This window comes from Diplotaxodon limnothrissa, linkage group LG18, assembly GCF_057381915.1.
Source record: "Diplotaxodon limnothrissa isolate DT_005_m linkage group LG18, D_limnothrissa_male_GT1.1, whole genome shotgun sequence".
NCBI lineage: Eukaryota > Metazoa > Chordata > Actinopteri > Cichliformes > Cichlidae > Diplotaxodon > Diplotaxodon limnothrissa.
The window spans coordinates 11,941,244-11,963,585 of NC_140613.1; the positions used below are offsets into that span (position 1 = coordinate 11,941,244).

At 41.7% G+C, this 22,342-nt stretch overlaps 1 protein-coding gene across 5 annotated transcripts in view; it reads left to right on the plus strand.

Annotated features, from left to right (window-relative positions):
* LOC146613161 (receptor-type tyrosine-protein phosphatase F) overlaps window positions 1–22,342 on the plus strand; it is a 172,017-nt gene that overhangs the window by 98,420 nt on the left and 51,255 nt on the right. For all 5 annotated transcript variants that reach the window (XM_085377198.1, XM_085377197.1, XM_085377199.1 and 2 more), the window contains exons 5-10: window positions 4,757–4,945; window positions 9,546–9,656; window positions 16,140–16,409; window positions 17,704–18,285; window positions 18,584–18,717; window positions 19,070–19,214. In XM_085377198.1, coding sequence (XP_085233324.1) covers window positions 4,757–4,945; window positions 9,546–9,656; window positions 16,140–16,409; window positions 17,704–18,285; window positions 18,584–18,717; window positions 19,070–19,214 — 1,431 coding nt within the window. The remainder of the gene's footprint in view (window positions 1–4,756; window positions 4,946–9,545; window positions 9,657–16,139; window positions 16,410–17,703; window positions 18,286–18,583; window positions 18,718–19,069; window positions 19,215–22,342) is intronic.

Consider the following 22,342-nt stretch of genomic DNA (forward strand, 5'->3'; position numbering starts at 1 on the left):
TTTCTTTTTCCTCCAAATTAAAGAGGACTGAACAAAGGCATGTCTTTGTCTTCTCGGGATGACAAGTTGGCAGACAAGGCCAGCTGCAGGAGTTGCAATAATAGAAATAGACAGACAGGGCTCAAATCTTATCCAATAGCTCGATATGATCTTTGATGAGCGCATAGAAAGGAGTTTCAATTATTCCTTTTTGCCAAAAGGCAAGGACATAGCCAGCTTTTTATGTAAAATGTAGGCTGAATGCTTTTAGAGCCGCTGGAGAAATTTCACCTTTTTACAGTGAGCTTTATGTTTAAAGTAAGTTGAAATAACTAGCTGTTATTAGGGCCCGAGCACTGATAGTGCGAAGGCCCTATTGTAATTAGCTTTTACATTTTCTAAAGTTATGGGGATTTTACAATGAACAACTTTAATCAGCTTAACTGTGCTTTAAAGTCTTTTGATATTTATTCTTACGCAGATGTACTATGCATAAATGATAGTGATTTTCTTTTTTCTTTTTTTAAATAATCAATTCTCTGTGATCTTAAGCTTGTGCTCCTGCAGAAGTTAAAAGGAAAGACAGTCATCAGTTTTTGTCCAATAGTCCAATAACATATGGGACATGCAGTTTAAATTTATCAAAAGACATCAGATGTTTCGCCTCCTTTCTTAGGAAAAACGTTGCACATGTGGCTTAGAATCACTTTTATTGATGTTGCTTTTAAAACCATTCAGTTGTCCTTCGTGCTCCTATTAGCACAATTTATGTAGCAAGCAAAACCTGCTTTGGTTGGTCATTAAGAAGAGCCATGTTACTGTCTTCTAACTAACCTGGGATATTTCCCGCTCCCATTTAGGACACATTACGGAAGCAACACAAAAGCGGAGCGATGCTTCATATTTAAAGCATATTCTATATGTGCAGTCTGAACAGTGTAGCATTTAATAGTTTACCATGTAGAAATTTCCACATCAGTGCACTTTCCCTTGCAATGCAAACATTAAGCATAAATCAAAGACACATTAATCTTTAGGCTTTGCAGAAGCTTTTAAAATTATTCCCCGTTTGTGCTTCCTGAAACGACAGAGTCGCTGAATCATGTAAGAACTCCTTTGGGATCTTTCGACCAGTTTTGCCAATGGTGTTTATTTTTCACAGTCCAGTAACGTTTGCCAATAGTGTTAATCATAAATATTCTATAGGCAGCAATTCCACAGAGTTGGGTGGGTGGGCACTGTCATTTATTATGCCAGTTTCTCATGTGAAAGGCATAGTTCTGTAGTTATGTGTGTATAATAACAGAGATAAATTTCTTCCAAGTAAGGCATGAATGTTTTTTAAGAAATATGTCAAAGAAATGCATCAAATTTAATATAATTTTCTAAGAATCTTTAATTGTAACTGCAGTGTCATGTCTCAGGGAATCAGTTGGTTTTCAATGTGTAGAGAGAAGCCACAATTTTCTGGCTGAGGCTGAGTGACACCAGGGGGTCTGAGCATGTGCTACATGCACAAACAGCTGGCACTGCATGATTCATGAACACTGGAAATCAGTGGTGGATGATGGACAGGCCGCATATTGATTTTTTTTTTCTGTTTATTTTATTTTTTGGGCGTATTCCACCTTGTGTAATTGTGTGTAATGATTAATCGTTAGCAACCAACCGACGGTGTTATTCAATTCCATTAAATCTATGAAATGTTTTTACGAGGGTCCAGACTTTTGAGAAAATTCATTGTGGAAAAGTGTTGCTCCATCACTGCCCAAGCATTGCCTCTAATGTAGTCCTTAAGGTACAACCTGCTGTCCTGAACACAACCACCACAACCCACACCTACTGGCTAGTGAGTGCACCCAGGGGAGCAGGCACAAAGGGATTTCCTCTCAGATGATCCATTATGAACGTATTCTAAGGTCAGACAGGAGTTCAGAGTCCTGCACATTTAACTTAATTAGTGGTTTTCTCTGAGTAATGGGGGTTGGGGTTAGTTATCAACTTTTAACTCTACTGAATGGATTCCTTACTTGTATCAAAAATTACTGCCGCTTCAACATTATGTAGGGTTTTTTTCTACCAGGCATTTTTCGGCCTTATTCACTTCCTGTCTTTGGCTCCTTTTCTTTCTCTTTGAAGGTTAGTGAGAACAAACCACAAAGGAACACGGGGCACAACAATACTCTTACCATTATTCATACAGTGACAAACGGTGCAGCGGTATTTCATTGTGCTGTATTTGTGTGTTTCATAGAGGTATCCTCTTTTGTAGAGGTTTCCGTTGGGATGTCTGAAAACTGATTCTAAATCGTTAGACAGGAAGTAAGCCTTGCCACAACGATAAGAGGCCTTGCAGAGATCTGTCAGCTACATCTGAATATGAGACAATTTGGGCTACAGGCCAAAAACAAGGGTGAAAGAAGAAACAACTGCTCTGCTCGGGAATAGATTTAAAAAAACCTGTGGTCGTGTTAATGCTCGTCATATAGGTTTATATATGGATTTTTGACTCAGACGAGGCAAGTAGGGGCTTATGCAGCCTACTTAATGGGGTTTCACGGGTTCTATGTATTAAAAATGGCTTTTATTTTGTTTGTGGCATCATTTCTCATACAAATCCTTGCATTTGATCAGTGATACATAGTCCTTAGAGGATCTAAATAAAATGTGTTTTTCTTTGATGATCCATTAATCACAAGTTTGGAAAGAAGTCAGGCTTTTTTATTGATGCGTGTATATATTTACTGTCACAGTCTTATATATGTGACTATTCCAGTGGTTAAGGATTAAATGTTTACCCCAGACACCCTGGATCTAATGATTTTGTAGCAGATCATTCTGTTTTTTTCCATTAAAACGTTCTCATTTCCTGTCCTTTTGAGTTACAGGGTCATAGACAAATCCACAATAATGTGATTTTTATCCATCTATCCATTTTCTTCCACTTATCCAAGGCTGGGTCACCCTGGATTAGTGATCATGAGAGATATTTAATGGCATCATGTTGTTAAGAATAACTCAGTCACAATTACTAATACACAAAAAAGTATCACCATCGCGAGAAACAGATGAGTGGATTAACCCTCCTCCTGACTGTAAAACTGACTTAAATGACTCGGGAAATTTCAGAAGTCTCTGAATGTGGGACTTCATTGACTTTACAGCTTCTTCTGCACAAGGAGGTAAACCTCATGCAGAAGGAGCTGCCAAGAAATCTTCATGGAGGTTTCTGCAGTGCGTGTTTATTGTAATTTTATGAAAGAGAGAGGCCGCCAACGCTGCCAGCACTGTGTATAGTGTTACAAGTGAATTATTCAATGTTACAGTCAAGCCACTGTCTGTGTTCTGATCTGTTAGAATGATGGACAGCCTTGAGATTTTCTGTCATTCTTTAAAATAAAACAACAACAAAAAAAAAATCCACAGGTGTTGTAAAATATTCAGTCAGCACGACCTTGTGCAGAGGGTTCACCTGCCTCTAACCCGAGGTGAGCTGGAATGACCATGTGCACAGATAATTGCAGAGAGAATGAGTACATGAGCCGAGGTTCCTGTCCGGACAATATATTTCCCAGCTTCTCGTATTAATGTTTTTTTCCCCCATAAAGCAGCCTTTTTGCTTATTGTTACACAGCCTGCAGCTTAAAATCTTTTCATGGTGAACCAAAGGTAAGTTACAGTCATTAGCACTTACTTCAACTCAACACTATGGCCCCATGACACATTTACATATGGGGAGACAGATAAACTAAATTACCGGTTCAAGTGCAAGCTGATAATAAGATCTCTCAAGGGCTATCATGTTTCTTCTTGACTGTTGCTGTCCTGAGGTTAAATTTGGATTTATTATGAGGTTGAAAGCATCTGAGCTAGAACACATTTTTTTATTAAAGACTGCGATGGCGAACAAGTGGTTGCTAGGGGAAAAAATGGCTATTGACTCACATGACTAGAATGCCACATATGCATACTGCAAGTTTTAATTAGCAGTGGTAGAGAGGTGTGAATGTGAGTGTGAAAAGTTGTCTATGTGTTAGCCCTGCATCTGATTGGTGACCTGTCCAGGGTGTACACCGCCTCTCGCCCTATGGTAGCGCAGATAGGCTCCATCCCCCACCCCCTCGCTACTCTAATAGGCATAAACGGAGCAGGATGGTAGGGACTGTATGCTTTGCGACATTTGAATCCCATGTGTCAAGACTGCCGCTATACACTGGGGAAAAAGCCTTTTTTTTTTTTTTTTTTTTTTTTGTGGATCCCAAATTTTGGTTTAGGGATTATATTTTACTTGTTGTCATGCTCTTACATCCATTATGATGAGTTGGATTATTCAAATGGGTTTGTTTAGTTTGCAAAGCCTAAGGCAGCTCATCTATGCATGGGTACCCAGAGGCAGATTGCAGCCATCTTCCTTCTGTCTAAACCTCAGACTCCTTGTTTTGGGTAATAAGTCGCCATGATAATCAGTCGCAAACAGCATTCTTATTTCCAACCTAATCCAAATCAGTACCAGATCTAGTGTTACCCAGTAGTATCGCCTGCTCTTGCACAATGTTTTTTTTTGTGTGCGTGTGGTCTGATTACTCTGAGGCCTGCAGCACCTGAAATTTATTTGCTCTATTTCAACCTCTTCTCTGGCCTTGCCAGCTCAACAGCTTTGTTGCACTCAACTCCTCTTGCAACAGCTGAAAATATATTTTCTCCGAATATTTTTCTCAACATCTTTTTTCTCTGTCTAGAGTCTAAAATTAAAATTTGCCTTTTTGCTCATTTTCAGAGAACCAGGTTCCTCATGGCTTTCCCACCATCGATATGGGCCCCCAGCTAAAGGTGGTCGAAAAGACCAGAACTGCCACAATGTTGTGTGCTGCCAGTGGAAACCCAGACCCAGAGATCTCATGGTTCAAGGACATGCTTCCTGTGGATATCAGCAGCAGTAACGGGCGCATCAAACAACTTCGCTCAGGTACGGTTTTATTTGATCTGATTTATTACCTTTAAAGTTTAACTTTATGGCATACATATAATGTTGCAATGGCAGCTCTGCATACCAACACACATAAATCATGTTAGACATGAGGAGATTCTGAAAAATACAAACAAAAACCCAAACAGCCTTTGTTCTGATATGATTTCATGTATTCACTTTCATCACAAAGGACATGAAAGTGTTATTGAACTTGTCATTGTCACCTTGATTACTTGGCTGAGTTCTTACAGAATTTTATTCCTCACAACAGCACAGCAGTCACTTTGAAAGTACCTCAGGAGTTGGAATGGTGTTCTCGTCTTAATCTGGGATGCTCGACAGCGACGAATGCTCCTGTAACCTTTTAAAATACAGAAAAATCATTTTCATCACATTAAACATTCCTTAATTATTTGTTAAACATGCAGCTGGGTCACAGTACGGCCAACCAGTGGTGCATTTTCTAGGATTTGACTTTGTGAATGCTCTTCACTCACTGTAGTTGCTCTGTTAATCACTGAAGACATATTCCCTGGCCTGGGCCAGATGGCAAAGGTTTTGCACCAATCTGCATACTAGATGCCTTCATTAGGGCTACATTAAACCAGGAAAAACAGTAGTTTTAGACCAAAATCACTGTGCAATCAACTCACAATCTCTCTACCTTTTTAATAAATAATAAATAAACACTCTTAGTGGCAGCTATTGCACACACATCACAAAGTAAGACATGCTTTTTGCTGTAAAACTTAGCTCAATTTGAAGTTTCATTATTTGATGGAACAGACGAGTTGCACTCATCAGTGCAGACTGACTATGACTGATTGCAGCATGTTGGCAATCTGCCTGCATTTATAGATTAGATGGTGATTAATTGCAAATCCTCTCCAGCCTGTTTGAGAGTGATTGCAGTCTGAGTCGAACCGAGATAGGTTGCGTCCAACCAGGTGACCTGTACAATCACCTCTCGACTAAAAGTATCTGTCTGTCATCCAGACATATAGTATGTCCCTCCTCACAAGAACAACAAAAGAGCCCCAGTATTTTCCACACGTACATAAGACTTGTTACTTAGTCAACATAGAGCCTACTTAAGTATAATTACACTTTTGGAGATTTAGTTAGCACAGTAACATGAGAGAGATGTCCCTGCCCCTCAAGTGCAGGCTGTAATCTCCCGCATGCAGCTCAGACTTACACACTGCACCAGGACAGGACATCCATTCATATAGAAGCCTATATGTTCATAAACCACTGCATTAATAGAAAGGGAGCGCATGTCTAAAAGCAGGTTATGAGCCATGAGGCCTGGCTGTAGGTCTGAGACCCAGGGATTAAATATGAGAGCTACTCCAGAAAAAGACTGGCATTAGAGCTGCACAGCAGAAGCCGGGGCACTCGTGCATGTTCACTTACCCACGCTGGCTCTTGGCCGCGCTGCATCAAAATAACCCAAATTAAATACGAATGCCTACAAAGTAGATACTAACAAAACTCCTTAATTGTTTGATAACATTTTAGTGCAACGTTTAAATTGTGCACAAACCTTTTTAAAAAAAAATTCTACTTGGAAGAGCAAACTTTTTAATTAGTTTTCTTCCTCGCGTATATTGAAAGTGCCTGAAAATGTGCTGATGTGTAATGCCCTCGGACTAACAATCCTTTTTTTATTCGCTAGCCTGTTCTTGACATCTGCTGCTCTATCAGGATTTACATTACTGCCTGTGACCTGAAATGAGGCCAATTTTGCAATAGCGGGAAAAAAGTGCATTAATTTGCTTTCACACTTTAACAGAAAAGAAAGACCCACTTCTATTGCATCACACAAGCTCGATTTTTTTTTTTTTTTTTTTTTATTGAGCGCGCAGCCACATTTATTCTTTCTCTTTCACACCATCCAATTCATTCACTCTATAGAGATACTAACTTTCTTTCAGTTTAATACCTCTGATCTTGATACTTCTTGCTATCTGCCATTCTGTTTACTGTCTATGACTTTCATTAATCGCTCTTGCCCATTTTTTACTAACTGCTGTCTGCAGAGTGGGAGCCATCTTAAATCTGAAAGCTTAATTAATATATCACCTTCAAATTCATCATTTTATAATCCTGCTGTAAAGCAAGGGTAAATGTGGTTGTAGCTTTTGTATGAGCATTTCAAAATATTTGCTTAAGAGACGGGATCCTTCTGACAAACAGCAGTTTTTTCTTTCAGTGGCCAGTCCAAAATTTACCCTTGCCTCACAGCATTAAGCATTACATTACTTTTAAGTGGCTTCTACTCTTTATCAGGTTGTTTTATCTTTTTATATGTGGCCTGTCAGAAGCCATGTTTTTTTTCTGCCACTGTTGTAAGTGGATTACTAACTAATCTCTCAACCTTGTTTGCATCGAAATTACTCCCACCTAGGTGGTACACCAATTAGAGGTAAGAATGATGGAAAGTGTGTTGGAAAATATCACATCCACGCCATTCCCTCACACCCACATCAGATCTCTGTTTTCTCCCCTACGCCACCGACATCACCGACTTCATCAGTGCTGTTGTTGCCCACCCACTTCTGCCCTCATCTCTTCCCAAAATGTTCTGTCTGTTGTCTGCTCCTTGACAAACAAATGATCACCAACCCGGATGCCATGAGAATAGAAATGAAGTCCAATGTGTTATCTTGTAAATGAGCCTTTTGAAGGACCTTCCCATACTGTAAAGAATGAACAACACGTGAGGAAACGCACACAAACATTATTTCAGAGAAACAAACGTCTCTCGGCTTCTGCCTCTCTCATGGCTTTTCAGCAAAAAAAGGGTGAGGAGTCGCATTTTCAACTAAAGGCCACCATCACCACAAGAGGATTTACCTGTCGCTTCAGTGCAGACTCAATGTGAAGTGAAATGGCTGCATTTACATACAGCCTATGCACCCCCCCCCCCCCCCCCCCCCCCCCCCCCACACACACACACACTAGCATAGGCGCAAAATACCTGCTTGAGATTATTAAGGTGGAAGTTTGAACGCCTTTTTATGGAAATCTTCCAACTGAAAGCACGATTTTCCCTTTAAGAACAGCAATAGTGGATATTGTGGGGCAAGCTGAATTCGTTTTAGAGTCTCTGTGTGTCTGTTTGTCCTGATAAAACCCATATTCAATTAGATGTTTAACTATTTAGGAGCTGGTGTTATGTTATGACAGCCACGCTGCCCCTTAGTTTGTACCCTATAAAACAGTGACATAACCTTGTAGGAAATCCACAAGTGTTCTAGCGCTTGGAAGTTATTGAATGGGGTTTAGTGTTGCAGTTTGACAACTGTGATAGCAGTAACCTTCTACATTTCTGTAGTACTCAGACTGTTTTCCCCCATGGTAGAACAGGCAGATTGACAGATTTGTGACATCTGCATTAGTATGCAGGTACATGTCAGTGCTGAATCAGACAGCGATAAGCTCAGCAAGCAGAGTAAACACCTTGGAGGGATGTGTTGTCACGAGATCTAAGGTGATATTGTCACATGTCCCTGTCCAACTCCAGTTTTTTTCTTTTGCTTTTGGGGTCTTGTCTGGAGTCGAGTCCTCCATGGTTGGTGGTGAACCTGTTTGCTACATTCATCTCATACTGCATGATGTGAAAAATGTATCCTGACGTCATCTTATGCTGAGTATCTTTGTCACTTTCAAACTGCATGGTGGTTGGCCGCCGTTCGTCCTTCTGCCATGCTGCTTGGAGATGTGATACGTTTTATCACTCACTGTATACCTGTGAGAGAATTAGCTTTGTTTGTAGTGTATTTGAAATCAGGTGGGTCAGGTAAGTGTGCTGTTGCTCTTTCTCAACTTCTCAGATAAGAGCTCCGGCACGGAGTGTCAGAAGGACCTAAGTAAGACCGGTCTCCTGGGATTTTATGCTTTGTTAGGAACAAGATGTTAGTCTTCTCTTTGATAAATAGAGCTACTCAGGATTATGAATACTAATCTAAGCCATCTGGCAGCTGAAGCTTCTCCTTTCAGTGGGACATGGTCAGTAATGAGGTCACTGCTTAATGTGTACTCAACAATGAGTGACGAAAAGAAGCCTTCTTTCTGGAGAAATATGCTTATTTATGTCATTATTATTATTATATTATATGTCATTATTTACATTCAACTTAAAATTAAAGTTACATTGTTTATATAATGTCCTAACAGCAGCGTGACTGTGCATGTACATGTTGAGTCCATTTGGCATAACTTGGCTGAGAATAATCCTTTATCATGTAATCTCTTTGGTTTGTCAGTTATTTCCCAAAGCAGAAAACCTAATTAGACCGTGATGCTTTTGACATGTTATTCAAATGAATATTGACCCAGAGCCCTGTTTTTAACACAACGAAGAGAAAGAGCATCTTTTGTCATAAACTTGCCAGATCTGCTCTGTACTTGTGTTGCCGTAAGTATTTTCTTGACTGATCTGTGTCCGTGTCTGAGCATGAACTGGCTTAAACTAGTCGTCTGCAGAGTTTCTAGCAAGTCACTGTACAGATATCTGCTGTGGTTTCATGCCAAGTAATGTGTCCTATTGCACAACTGTCAAGACAGCTAAATTTGCTAATCCTCTATGCAGGAGCCCTGCAAATTGAGAACAGCGAGGAGTCGGACCAGGGGAAATATGAATGTGTCGCCATGAACAGTGCCGGGACCCGTTACTCTGCTCCTGCCAATCTCTACGTGCGAGGTAAAGTCAAATGTCTCTCTCAATCGTGGAGTTAATCAATCATTAAAATCATTCCGTTATCTCAAGAAACCACGCAAGCCTTTAAAGTGCCTCGGCTTAAATGCCTCGTCGAGCCACGATCTGATTTAAGCCCTGCTGTGTGGGAATGTGCAGAGTGTGTTTTATTGACAGCTTCCTTCCTCTCATCCAACCTTGGTTGCCTCTGACAAAATGGGACAAATTACATCTCATTATTGATTGTTAAATTCTTATTAATGAATTGAGCAATTTCCAGCTTAGCTCAGTTGACCTTCAGCAGGAGGAGACTTCCAATCAGCCAAGATGAGCAAAAACGCTTCCAGTACCTTTAACTGTTGTGTAATTCTCATTTACCACATTTATGCCCACTCTCTCTGCCTGTGTATCACCTTTAAGCAATTCTCTCAGCATTATCCTCGCCATGCCATTCCTTCCTTACCAATGAGCTGCACTAACCTCAACCTCCTGTTTGGCTGCAAACTCCACCAGGTGCAGCCTCTGTGAAAACAGCTGCATTGAAGCCATTTCCTCTGTTGGCACTGATGCCAGGCCTCCTTTCTTTTTTATTTTGACTGTATCGAAAGGCTCCATTATTCCCCCCGCATAACCCAGAGCTCTTAAAGGCATGGATGAGTCTGGAGTTTCAGGGTTTGTTTTTGTTGCGGTGTCTCTGTGAGCAGACTAATGCAAGGCGAGGGCAGTGTTGCACCCATACTGGAAAAAGCTGGTATAGGGGAGAGAGTAGTGCGGGTCAGCCCCTGCAGATATCACCACCATGTCTGATGTACATGGAACAGAAAAGCTGGTGGAGGAGGGAGGGAGGGAGTGAGTGAAAGTGTTATGGTAAGAAAAAGACACGCTTGGCTCTCATTTCATAATTTTGTTAAAAGCACACAGTAGTGTATCATAGAGGCTCATTTACGGATGAGTGATTCCACTGTCTCCCTTTTATCCACTGGGATAAAATAAGTGAATAAGTGTCCACTGTTTTCCATCTAATCCACACCAAAAAAAAAAAATCAAACCAGTTTGGGGAGTGGAAATGACCTTTTTAAACAAATTTCATTGTCACTCAGATATACTCTACTAATATTTAGCACCGATTTTTCCAAGATAACGGTTTTTGCAGCAGCAGAAACATCCTGCTGGATCAGAGGAATCGGTAAAATTCTCCTCAAGGATAAGAGAGGAATCCAATTTACAGACTGAACACTGAACACAAGGTTTAGATCTTAAAGCTTGACAGGGAGAGGTAGTCAGCCAAACAGCAAAGGCGAGGAAGGGATGTAAGTCTTGTCTATTAATCAGGACTTGTCTGTCACAGGTGCAGACGCTGCCTTTTCCCCCCCCCCTCAGAGGTAATTACAGTAGTTGTGTGCTGTGGCGCCAGCAAGACCCCCTCTGTAACACCACCCAGGTAGCTGTCAACCCTTTGGCCTTAACACCAACTTTTTCCGCCAGCCTCACCACACCAGTGGAGAGATAGAAATCAAACCAACCGTAACCTTTTAAAAGTGTGCTCGTCTGGGATAGAGAACAAAGGCTCAAGCCATGTTTTCACCATCTTTGTTACCGCTGCAAGAGCGAGGAGATGAGACCTGGGGCTATGCTATCACTGGGCTGCTAGATTGAGTTTAAAACATATGGGACTTCAGACGAGTGCACTTTGACCTGCCTCTCCTCCTTTCCTGTTGTTCTAGTTTATATAATTCTCAGAGATGAGGGGAGATTTTGGCTGTTTTGAGGTTTGCTGTCAGCCAAACGCTTTACAAAGCTATAAAATTGTTATTCTCAGCCTTCACTAGTATGAGTAAATAAATGGAAATTAAGTGCTGAGATATGTGTTCACTCTGACTTTTCAGTGAGTTAATTAGAAAATAGGAATCTGTCACTTGATCAAATTTAGCTCCTTCTCAAAATTTTATCTGCCGTGCGTCGCGAGATCATTTGTAATCTTGAAATGCCAATAAAGTTAGTGCTGCTCGGACGTGAAATATAAAAGGACTGCTGTAAGAGGAAGAATGCTATTATTCTCTATCAACACCCTTCCAACACCCTCCCACAAGCGCACACTCTCTGCTGTCAGACTCGCATTAAATGTGCTTGTTGTGGGTTTGTCTACAAATGTGTTTGTGCTTTTTCCACTCATCGTCGCCGCCCAATCCGATTCCTGTCTGCAGGTACACAACATGCTGCCGTCACCACCCTTGTCTTGACATTTCACAGCCAACAGAGAGTGATGCCCTCATATTTGTGTGTGGGTGGGGACTGTGAGACTGAAGGAGAAGGTGGTTTTGTGGATGAGGTCTGCTCCTGGATTGTTTTTCCCCTTCATGTCTGCATATCTATTTATGTCCTTTCACTTCTCATCCATTAGGACTGCGTGCGTGGTTGGAGGTGTGCGAGTGCGTGTGCTCCCTATTTTTATTTTTTTTGTGTGACCCTCCTCCCAAGGAGGACTCCATCAACGTGGGCAGAATCGAGAGCGTGCTGTGATTGTGCATGACCGCTCATTTGTCAAGCGCTTATCCCACAACGGAGGAGGGATGTCAGCTTCTGTCTGCTGGCACTCCTTCATATATAAATGTGACATATCAATATGTCACAGAGGATAAAGTGCTGCAGCAGGTCTTTTCTTTCACCAAAGTATCTTCATGATGCTCTATGTATGTGTATTTTTGTGTGTCAAGGAGGGAAACTTGCAAACTAATTAATTCAGGTCACTTTATGAAGACTTTTACGAAGGCACTGGAGCATATCTAGCATCCCTTATGTAAAGGAGGGGTGGATAATGAGATAAATTTAACAATATCACACTGTTATGATGACTGGGATGCTAAACTAGAGTCTAAAATAGTCAAATAGGTCTCTACACAGTAGAAAAAACATTTAGTGAGTTTTAAAAGCGAGTTTCTCTCCCTGGTGCTTTATGTTGGATCTCTGTTTCATGTGCCTAACCTCCGCTGTGTCAACTGAAACACTGGTCTGTTTCACTCTGTTGTCTTCCTCTTCACTTTGTGTCTTTTCATTCCATCGCTCACCTTCATCAAATCACTTCATCCGCATACAGATCAGCGTGAAGGTTGGTCATTTTCACTTTTGTCCCTTCCCTTTAGTTTGAAGCAGGCTTTAGGTGAGGGCAACCCCAACCCCTCCGTGAATACACTCAAAAAAAAAAACTCATTTAAAAATAGCTCCCCCTAATCCCCTGAACTCCAAATGTGTGTTGTCGAGTTGTTTGCATGTATCTGTGTATAGTTCTTGCATGCCTTCCCTTGCCGCTCCCCAAAACCTTGTTTCGATTAGTCTTGCCAAAACGTACAAAGGAGTCCTGAGCAGCTAGCTTAACTCATTATTAAATGTCTGTTGTGTTGTGTTACGTTGCTATTCACTCTCCCCTCCACACCCATATTGTCCCTGTCCAATGCTTCCACTAAAAGCTATAGCTGCTTTAACCCTCAGCCTTTCCATCCGCCTCTGTAGGCCCATCAGTGGTGTGTGATGGATTACTCCGGTATTCAGGTGGCAACCGGATTTGTCAGGTATTTAGGCAGAAACCCCTCTGCTCTCCCACTGAGGGACATGGGTATCAGAACTGACAAAGCCATTCTCAGGGGATTATGTCTGTTTTACTACCATGGGCATCCTCCACCCAGAGACTGACAGATTTGACAGACATGTTAGCGTAATGAGACATTTCCCCAGAACACGTTTGGAAAAAGGTAATGATGTGTAACTGCAAGAAATACAGTATGTTTACTCTTGCCGAAAGCCCTATATGCTTAACGTGCTATATATATCTATAACTATGACTTTCGGTCCCATGTTTACAGGCTGAAAAAAATCGTAAAAATCAATGAATGATTATATTCGCTTTGTCCACAACCCAGGTAATATTTTGGAAATGGTCTCTCCTCGTGCAATATTTGCAAAACGCTGATGTGCAAAGAGCTGACCTGTAGGATATATAAGAATGAGCTGGCAGTGTGCTGACAGGGGGGATGATCAGCCATCATGGTAGCCCAGTGCTGCTGCCAGGAAGCCCAGAGAGCCTGCTGAATCTGTGCCATTGTGTGCCAGATATTGATTGAATGAACAGGTTCTGCTATCCTTGGGCACTTTGTCAAGGCAGTTAAATTTATAGGTATCCAGCAAGCAGGCAGGCAGGAGTGGAGACTGCGCTTATTTTGTGGTTTTGATAGAGTCCCGGAGCCCATCTCTCCAAAACCGCTCTCAACAGGAGAGAGGCTTCGGGGGAATCGATAACAATTACCTGCCCTCTAGTCATTTTGTTCCACAGCACCTCTCCAAACTTAACCGCACACCATGAATTATTCACAACATTAAGTGTTCAATATACGCAGACCCCATTGACAGACTGCTCTTAGCACTGTTTAGTCTATGGAGTGATGAAAGAATAACAGATACTTTGAGCTTAATGGTTTTACATTAGGCATGCTCCTCTCAGGTTTCTCTTTTTCATAAGCATATGAAGAAAAAAAATTGCTGCACTTCGAGGGCGTTGCAGTTGTGTGGGAAGACACAGGTGGCCACCAGCATGAACGGGATGCTGACACTTCTTTCTCAAAGGTGTTGCAAATTAACGATGCTGGAAATCAGATCTTCGGTCATTAACGTGAGAAAATGGTGCAAAGTTCCTCCTTTATCCTCTTCCCTCCAGCATACTCAGACTCGCTATCCTATTCCATATCTTTCCTCAGCTCCCGTGCTTGCTTTGCTTGAGAATGTCGTACCCATCCAGTTCCCACCCTGGCAACACTCTGCCTGTCCAGTCTCTGCATGTCATCAGTCATATTCCCAATATCCCCTGATATCAGATGTACTCATTTGTGGAAGTTTTTAAGCTAATTTCTTCCTCCTCCAAAAATGTATTAACTCTGTAAAGTTGTCCGATATCCTTCGCTAACTTTACGAATATTAAACTGTCATCTAATATTTGATTGTAAATTGTGCTGAAGCTTAAACGACCTCTTTAGTCTTCCCGGTGTTATCAGGAAAACACATCCGTGATTTCTTTTCTATTTGTGCCTCAGACCAGGAATATTAATATTTTTGTGGTATTGAGCAAAGTAGTTTAGCCCCAGACGATTCTGTTGATTAAAACAGCAGAAGGTATAAATACAGCACCTCAATTATTATGGGAAAATTCAGATGAATATGAACCAGGTCCCCCTTATTATAGTGCAGTCCAGAGAACAAGCCTTTTTCCTGACTGGAATCTCAAAAGGTGCTTTTGTGTTTTTCCATTTCGCCACATAATGAGGGGAATAACAAGCATGGCTGTAACGACGTTCCGGTTCAAATTAGATCGGGGAGGAAGGGGTGGGGGTGGAGGAGGTGGAGGGAGACTCATATTTGAAAATCCATTTTCATGTAGACCAGTGCAAAAGAGCAATTACAGTCAAGGGCTTTTTTTTTTCCAGAGAGAGACAGCGATATTTTAGTGTATTAGGGGGAAACATGCAGTATGAATTCTGCAGGGATAGTTTCATGCTGTTGTCTTTAAAAACATACATCCAGCTGTAATGGGACAGTAATAATGCATCCGTTGCGGTGAGCTAAATATTTGGCCAAGCTGTATTGAAGGTTAAAGAAGTCAGAGCTCTCCCTCCTTACTCTTAGCACGCACTATATTGATATTCTTGCATGTCATAAATGTAACAGGTCTGACACTGATGGATGCTCACGTAGCGCTGTCAGGCATTCATGTGAAGTGAAAAACTTTGTTGTAGTTGCCAAAAGTTACCAAAAAAAGATCTAAAATGTTTAAAATGGGATGCATTCTCGCGCATCTTCATTTAAATAGAAAACAAGTCATATGTAAATCCTGGTTGCCTGTTTATTCTAGGCTAGCTTTTCAGTATTGCATGGCGCCTCTGCACTGGTGTTTGCCTTGTCCCTAGCGACGTCAACGGGCCCTTCTTGTCTCCATGGGAACCCCTTTTTAATGTCAGCCTATCTGCATATCAGAACCGCACAAAGAGAGGGAGCGAGAGAGAGCGAGAGAAAGACGGGCTGAGCATAAGGAGCCGGAGAGGCAGCGAGAGGAGAAATCAAACAATAGCATCTCCACAGGGTTTCTCAATGATGCAACTCTCGCCACTGCTTGACACTCTAACAAAAGAGGGCCAGACACAGTCTCCAGCAAAAACTGGGCTATTTTGATTATATTCCCTTTTGTAGGCAAGAGGATAAAACACCCCCTCAAAGATTTCTTCTGAATTTCCAGAGGCATTTTGTGACAGTCCTATTATTCCCATTGTGCTCGCCTGCACATTTGGACAAAAGCGATCACCCTGCATTCTGTTAGCTTTTCTCAGTTAGCTTTTAGCCTTGTGGTGTTGTATAGAGCACGATCATTCTCACTAACAAAAAGAATAATACTCACCTTACATCTCCTACCTATTGACTCCTGTCGCTTTCTTCTTCTCTCCATTGCCATAGTGCGAAGAGTCCCACCCAGATTCTCAATTCCACCCACCAATCAGGAAGTGATGCCGGGCGGCAGCGTCAACCTGACGTGCGTGGCAGTGGGCTCACCGATGCCCTACGTCAAGTGGACCACGCCTGACGAGGAGTTAACCAAGGAAGAAGACATGCCACTGGGACGCAATGTGCTGGAGGTCACTAACATTCGCAAATCGACTAACTACACATGCGTGGCCATTTCTTCTCTGGGCATGATTGAAGCCACTGCTCAGGTTACTGTCAAAGGTGAGCGCTGTTTTCAGACCAGTTAGTGCCCGTTTATTTCTGAGGTTGCATGGCACTTAATAAGCCACATCTACATGCCTCTGAATGTGCTCAATCCAAGGTTTATTTGTCGAGGACCCTTTGTTGATACTGAGAAATAAAAGTTGATGGCTTTTAGGCTTGTTTTTTGCAGCACTGAAGCCAATACAATAATCTATGTTTCTCTCTGCATTCTCAGGTCATTTTTTGTAAAAATGCAGCACAACTTTGCACAATGCACAACTTTTCTTTCACCAAAGTGTCCTTATGTTGCTCTATTTGTGTATATTTGTGTGTCTAGGAGGAATGCTAATCAATTCAGGTCACTTAATGAAGACTTTTACAAAGGCACTGGAGCATATCTAGCATCCCCTGTGTAGAAGTGGGGTGGGGTAATGAGATGAAATTGACAGTATCACACTGTTATAATAACCGGGATGCTAAGCTTGAGTCTAAAATGATCAAATAAGTATTCAAAGACTCCACACTTTGTTACTGTTTGAGTGTGTACAAACAGTAAAAAAAATATTAAGTACGTTTTAAAAGCGAGTTTCTCTCCCTGGTGCATTACGTTGGATCTCTGTTTCATGTTTCTAACCTCTGCTGTGTCAGCTGAAACACCTTTCTGTTTCACTCTGTTGTCTTCCTCTTCACTTTGTGTCTTTTCATTCCATCACTCACCCCCGTCAAAGCACTTCATCCGTCTACAGTTCAACCCGAAGGTCGGCCATTTTCACTTTTGCTTCTTTCCTTTAGTTCGAAGCAGACTTTTTTCCTGTCCTTTTTCGGTATCTATCTGTCGACATGAATGCGCCCCCAACCGTCTTTGTGTTTACAACATTGTGACTGTGTTGTTTACTTGTTGCAGCCTTTCTTATCAGTTTTTGTCTGCATTGATTTACTTTCCAGTCTACTGGTCAATACACAAAATGCCACAGTCATTAGAGGGACCGCGGCAATCCAGGCCAACTCCTTTAAGGAAGCTATGATGCAGACCATTTGTTTTGTTTGCATTTGTCACCACAGAACAGTTTGCTTGTGTTTTGAGAGATGGACAGGCTGGACTAAATGACTTCAGTCTATTTCCTTTATTTTGGGGAATATTGGTGGTGACTGTTATAAAAATTAGGCCACGAAACACAGCTATTTTCTAGGAGTTACCTAATGTAGCACTGCACCATGTATTTTCCCCACAAGGTAACAAGAATTGTTTTTTTTTTTTTTAAGTAATTCATTTCAGTTCTTTAAAGCTAATATTTTGCTTCTCCCTCCTCAGCCTTACCAAAACCCCCCACCTCGCTCAGGGTGACTGAAACCACAGCTACCAGTGTGACTCTCTTATGGGAGTCTGGAAACCCAGAACCTGTGTCCTACTACATGATCCAGTACAGAGCCAAATCCTCCGACAATGGCTTCCAGGAAGTTGAAGGTGTGGCTACCAACCGTTACAGCATCGGCGGGCTTAGTCCGTACTCTGAATATGAGTTTCGTGTCATGGCTGTTAATAACATTGGCCACGGGCCTCCCAGCGACCTTGTGGAGACACGCACAGGTGAACAGGCCCCCTCCTCACCGCCTCTACACGTCCAAGCGCGGATGTTGAGCGCCAGCACAATGTTAGTTCAATGGGAGCCACCCGAGGAACCCAATGGGCAAATCAGGGGCTACAGAGTCTACTACAGCTCTGACATGACAGCGCCACTCAGCGCCTGGCATAAACACAACACAGACGATAGCAGCCTAACTACCATCTCAGGACTGACTCCCGATATCACCTATAGCCTCAGAGTGCTGGGTTTCACCTCTGTTGGTGATGGGCCACCATCTGACATCCTGCAAGTCAAGACCCAGCAGGGAGGTGAGCAACCAACCACTGTGTCTGGATTTCAGTGTTTTTAACATCTCTATTCATGCACATACAAGGTTAAAGGTGTGATTAAGCATATACAATGAGTTGAAGCTCTGTAGTTTTTCTTGCTTTTGTGTTCATTATGCATACTGAGTGTCTGGGAAACTGCTCTTTAGGTGATTTGTGCACAGGTTCATCTGCCACGCAGTAAAAGTTATGGAGGTGATCTTTGCAGGAGCTTTAGTAACATCCTCTCTTTGATTCTTTTTGTTCTTTAACATTCGCCCTCTCACCTACTCTTTACCAGTCCCTGCCCAGCCATCCAGCTTTGAGGCTGAAGCCGAGCTGGACACGCGCATTGTATTGACGTGGCTGTGGCCCGTACAGGACCCCATCACCAAGTATGAGCTGCAGTACTGGGAAGCTGGCTCAGACAATAAGGTTAGAATAAAAATCTATGCGTGCATCTATCTGTCAGTCTTTTCTTATATCTGTAGGGAGTCTGCAGATATATGAATGTTGCCGTTGATGATGTAGAGTTTCTTTTTTGTCCTTTCATTCAACTGGACCAGTTGAGGGCAAATTGTTTTTGAATCACATGGCTCTCAAATTTGACCGTATTCTCAAATATGAACGCATGTATCAATAAGAGACAGCAACTTGTGCTCTTCAGTGGCAGAGTAACTCCAGTTTGTTAAAGCAAAACAGCTCAATCCGTGAGTAGGTTTGTGTGAATGTCTTTGCTTCTGATGAGTTCTTCTGACATTTTTCCTTCCGCTGTTACACCCTCCAGATTCACGTGACCTTCAACCCTGCAGGCTCCTATGCTGTAGAGAACTTAAAGCCAGACACTTTGTACTATTTCTCCCTGGCCGCCCGTTCTGAAATGGGTTTGGGTGTCTACACCCAGCCCATCGAGGCCCGCACTGCCCAGTCCAGTAAGTACACATTCGTCTGTCTTGAAGCTGTCCCTGTCCTCTTTCTTCCCACTTTTTATTCACTAACCAGTGATTTCAGAGCCACCCTCAGCCGGCTGCTGCAGGTTTAGGTTGTTCTGTTCAGTGTGAGCGAGTGACTGAGCGAGTGAGACAAAAGTAGAGTTTTATAGCGCTTAAATCAAAGAGCGTGGGCAACTTGAATGTCAAGTCAATTTCAGCGCCACATAAAATGCTGACAGTGCAGCTATCCCGGTCAGCTTCATGCTTCCACCACCTCCCCTCTGTCACCAACACTAACCCTCATGTCCATCTATCTGAGGGCAGGCCCTGTGTCAAAGGTACGTTTAATGTGTCTGGTTCCCACATCTGCGAGCTGTGCTGTTGTTTTGTCTCATATCATTATGTGCTTTTACAGTGCCAGCACTCAAAATGTCACTCTCTGCCAGCTGACTGATTCTTTCTTATTTATTTATTTCATTTTTGTGCTGATGTGGCACGGTGCTTGTCCCACGGTGCGTGTGTGCCTCACACATAAAACTGAGAACAGAAAAAATGTCACTTTTAACTTTTAATTGTAGCGATTATGTGAATAAAAGTTTAACTCCTGAGAAAGTGACTCCTAAAACTGACTGATGCGCTACAGACGACTAGAGAGGAGATTTATCACTCTGCTGGATTTGGAACAAAAGGCACAGAGTTTTACAAAGGTGTTACATCACGAGTTTGTTCCTTCACAAAAGCTCTTTAGCGCAGTACCGACGCCAGCTTACAGAGTGGATATAAGGCTGATACGTTTAACGATGGAAAATGATCAAAGGTTCAAGATTAAGGCTGATCAAAAAATTAACATAAATAGTGAATGTGAACACTGGTGTAAATGAACAATTATCAGGTGTCAAACACTAACGTTTACTCGTATCTGCCACATAAACCTGCCTGTCAAGCAGTGCTGCAGCAGGAGGGGAAAGTGGGACAATGAAGTAAGAATCAGATTTAGATTTTCTGTACGTTATACATACAAACAGACACAGATCATCAAAAATTTCAAGAAAAATGTAAAAAAAAATTAAAAATCAGATGAACAGTAATACTCCTGTCACAGGACCCCTGTGACGTTGCAGTATATGTACTATATGCAGTTAAATTTCTCCCATAGAACAGAGAAAATAAATGAAAACCTAACCTCTGTCAGCTGCACATGACTGTAAGCAGAGACCATGAGTGCTGATGGTCCTTGTGCCTTCTGCTGTCAGTAGACACAGAATTTGGCGGAAATAATTTGGATTTCAGGCGCTGGTAGGATCGTGTGCATGAAATAAGCAACAGCTTTGGGAAGGTTCTGAGGCAAGCAGGCGGTGGGAAAGTGTGACATTTTCTAGTGCTCCATTTAAATATTTAGTATCATTTTTTTGAAGACTCAGAGAAATGAACAGTATTGAGCTCTATTCATGTTTTTGTTTTTAAATATTTTTGCTGTGCATTGCTCTACTAGTAAAAAAGGTGGTAGGAACACTGCAGTGGGTTCAACACATCAAACACTAAGATGCATTAATAATACTAAAAATCAGCTCATGGAGGAAGAGCTCGCTGTATAAAAATGGATGTGACGTCATCCATTTCTGTTGTGGTGGCATACAGAGCCAAAGTAACAAGGAACCAGTTTCAACATTTCATGTGTCTCTATTTTTCTCACATTTGACAGAAACGGGGTCGTAATAATGTCATAGAGACGGGGTTTTGGGCTCTGTCACTTCAATAATTGCATCTCCTTCTTAAGTCCATTCTTTGGTTCCCTGTTTTTTTTTTTCACTCTGAGGCATTTTCTTGTGGTGGTGTCCTTGCCCCGTCCAATTTTACCACTGCAATCTCTTCTGAGAATCGTCAGCACTGTTTTGATTCAGTGTGTAGCTTTTTAATTTTTTAATACATGTGGTGTTGTCAAGTTTTCGTGGTTTTCTGTCTACTCTCTGGTGGATCAGGGGCCACCTGGTGAGACTCACTCCTCTTTTGTCAAGTGCTGTTTTGTAAAGGTGGAGTTTTATATTCGGGCATTAGTTTATTGGAATAATATTTGAGCTCACTGTTCATTTCTCTGCTTATTAAAGAATACATTTCACAGGCATGCATTTACGGAAACATCTTGCTTTGAATTTTCATGGTTCATTTTATTCTCTTTTGATTTGAAGGTTGTTTTTCGCAGAATAAAGAAATTCTAGATTTAGCTAGTTGCATGAAGTGTCTGAATGCAATCATTTCTTTTCAGTTTCCCTTTTTGTTCTTCATTTTGTATGTCATTAGTTTTCTATTTTTACCTCCTGACCTGAGAGTTTTTTGTATTTAAGCTGAAGCTGTTGTTCATAATTAAATTTTATGCAATAACTATTTATTTGAGGAATGTTATCAGACTCCATTTTCCCATTACATTATAAGGCATTACAGGGTGAGGTGGACTGGTACGTTCCTGCTGTGATTCTAGCGAGGAGTGGAATTTATCCCATCTGATAGAAATAAAAAAAATCAGCTTTTCTTGGCAGTGAGTATGAACCAGACGTGGACAGTGCCTGTAATGTTTCTAACGGTTATTGATTATAAAATTATAGCTTTATCTATAACTAAATATGTAGTGTAGCTCAGCTACAGCCAAGTGCCGCAATCAGGCCCAGAGCTTCTGCATGAATGTGCAAACACCAGTCAACACTATCAGGCACTTGTTTACCACTTACAAATCTGTGGCAGTTTGTTTCTCCCTCTGTTTCCTGCAAGAGGGGACACAGAGGGCAGTAAGGGACAAATTACAGTTTTATAAAAATGTTGCCCTGTAGAATTTTGGTGTACTTTATATTCTGTTCACCTCACCCTGCACTCTCATGGCCTCTTGCATAAATGCAGTGCCAAACACAGCTTCAGCAACGGTCCGCTAATGTGTTTTTGCATCCAATCTCTCAGTCTGGAGGCAGCATCCTGTGCAGTATGGAAGCTTTTTGTAGTCACAATTTAAAAAATTTAAATTTCATATTCAGACGTGTAATGATATATTGATAAATATATTTCCCATGCACAAAGGGACTCTAAATGAGCCTTTACTACTTTGGAAAAACAGCAGTTTGGTTACAATTTATACAAATGTG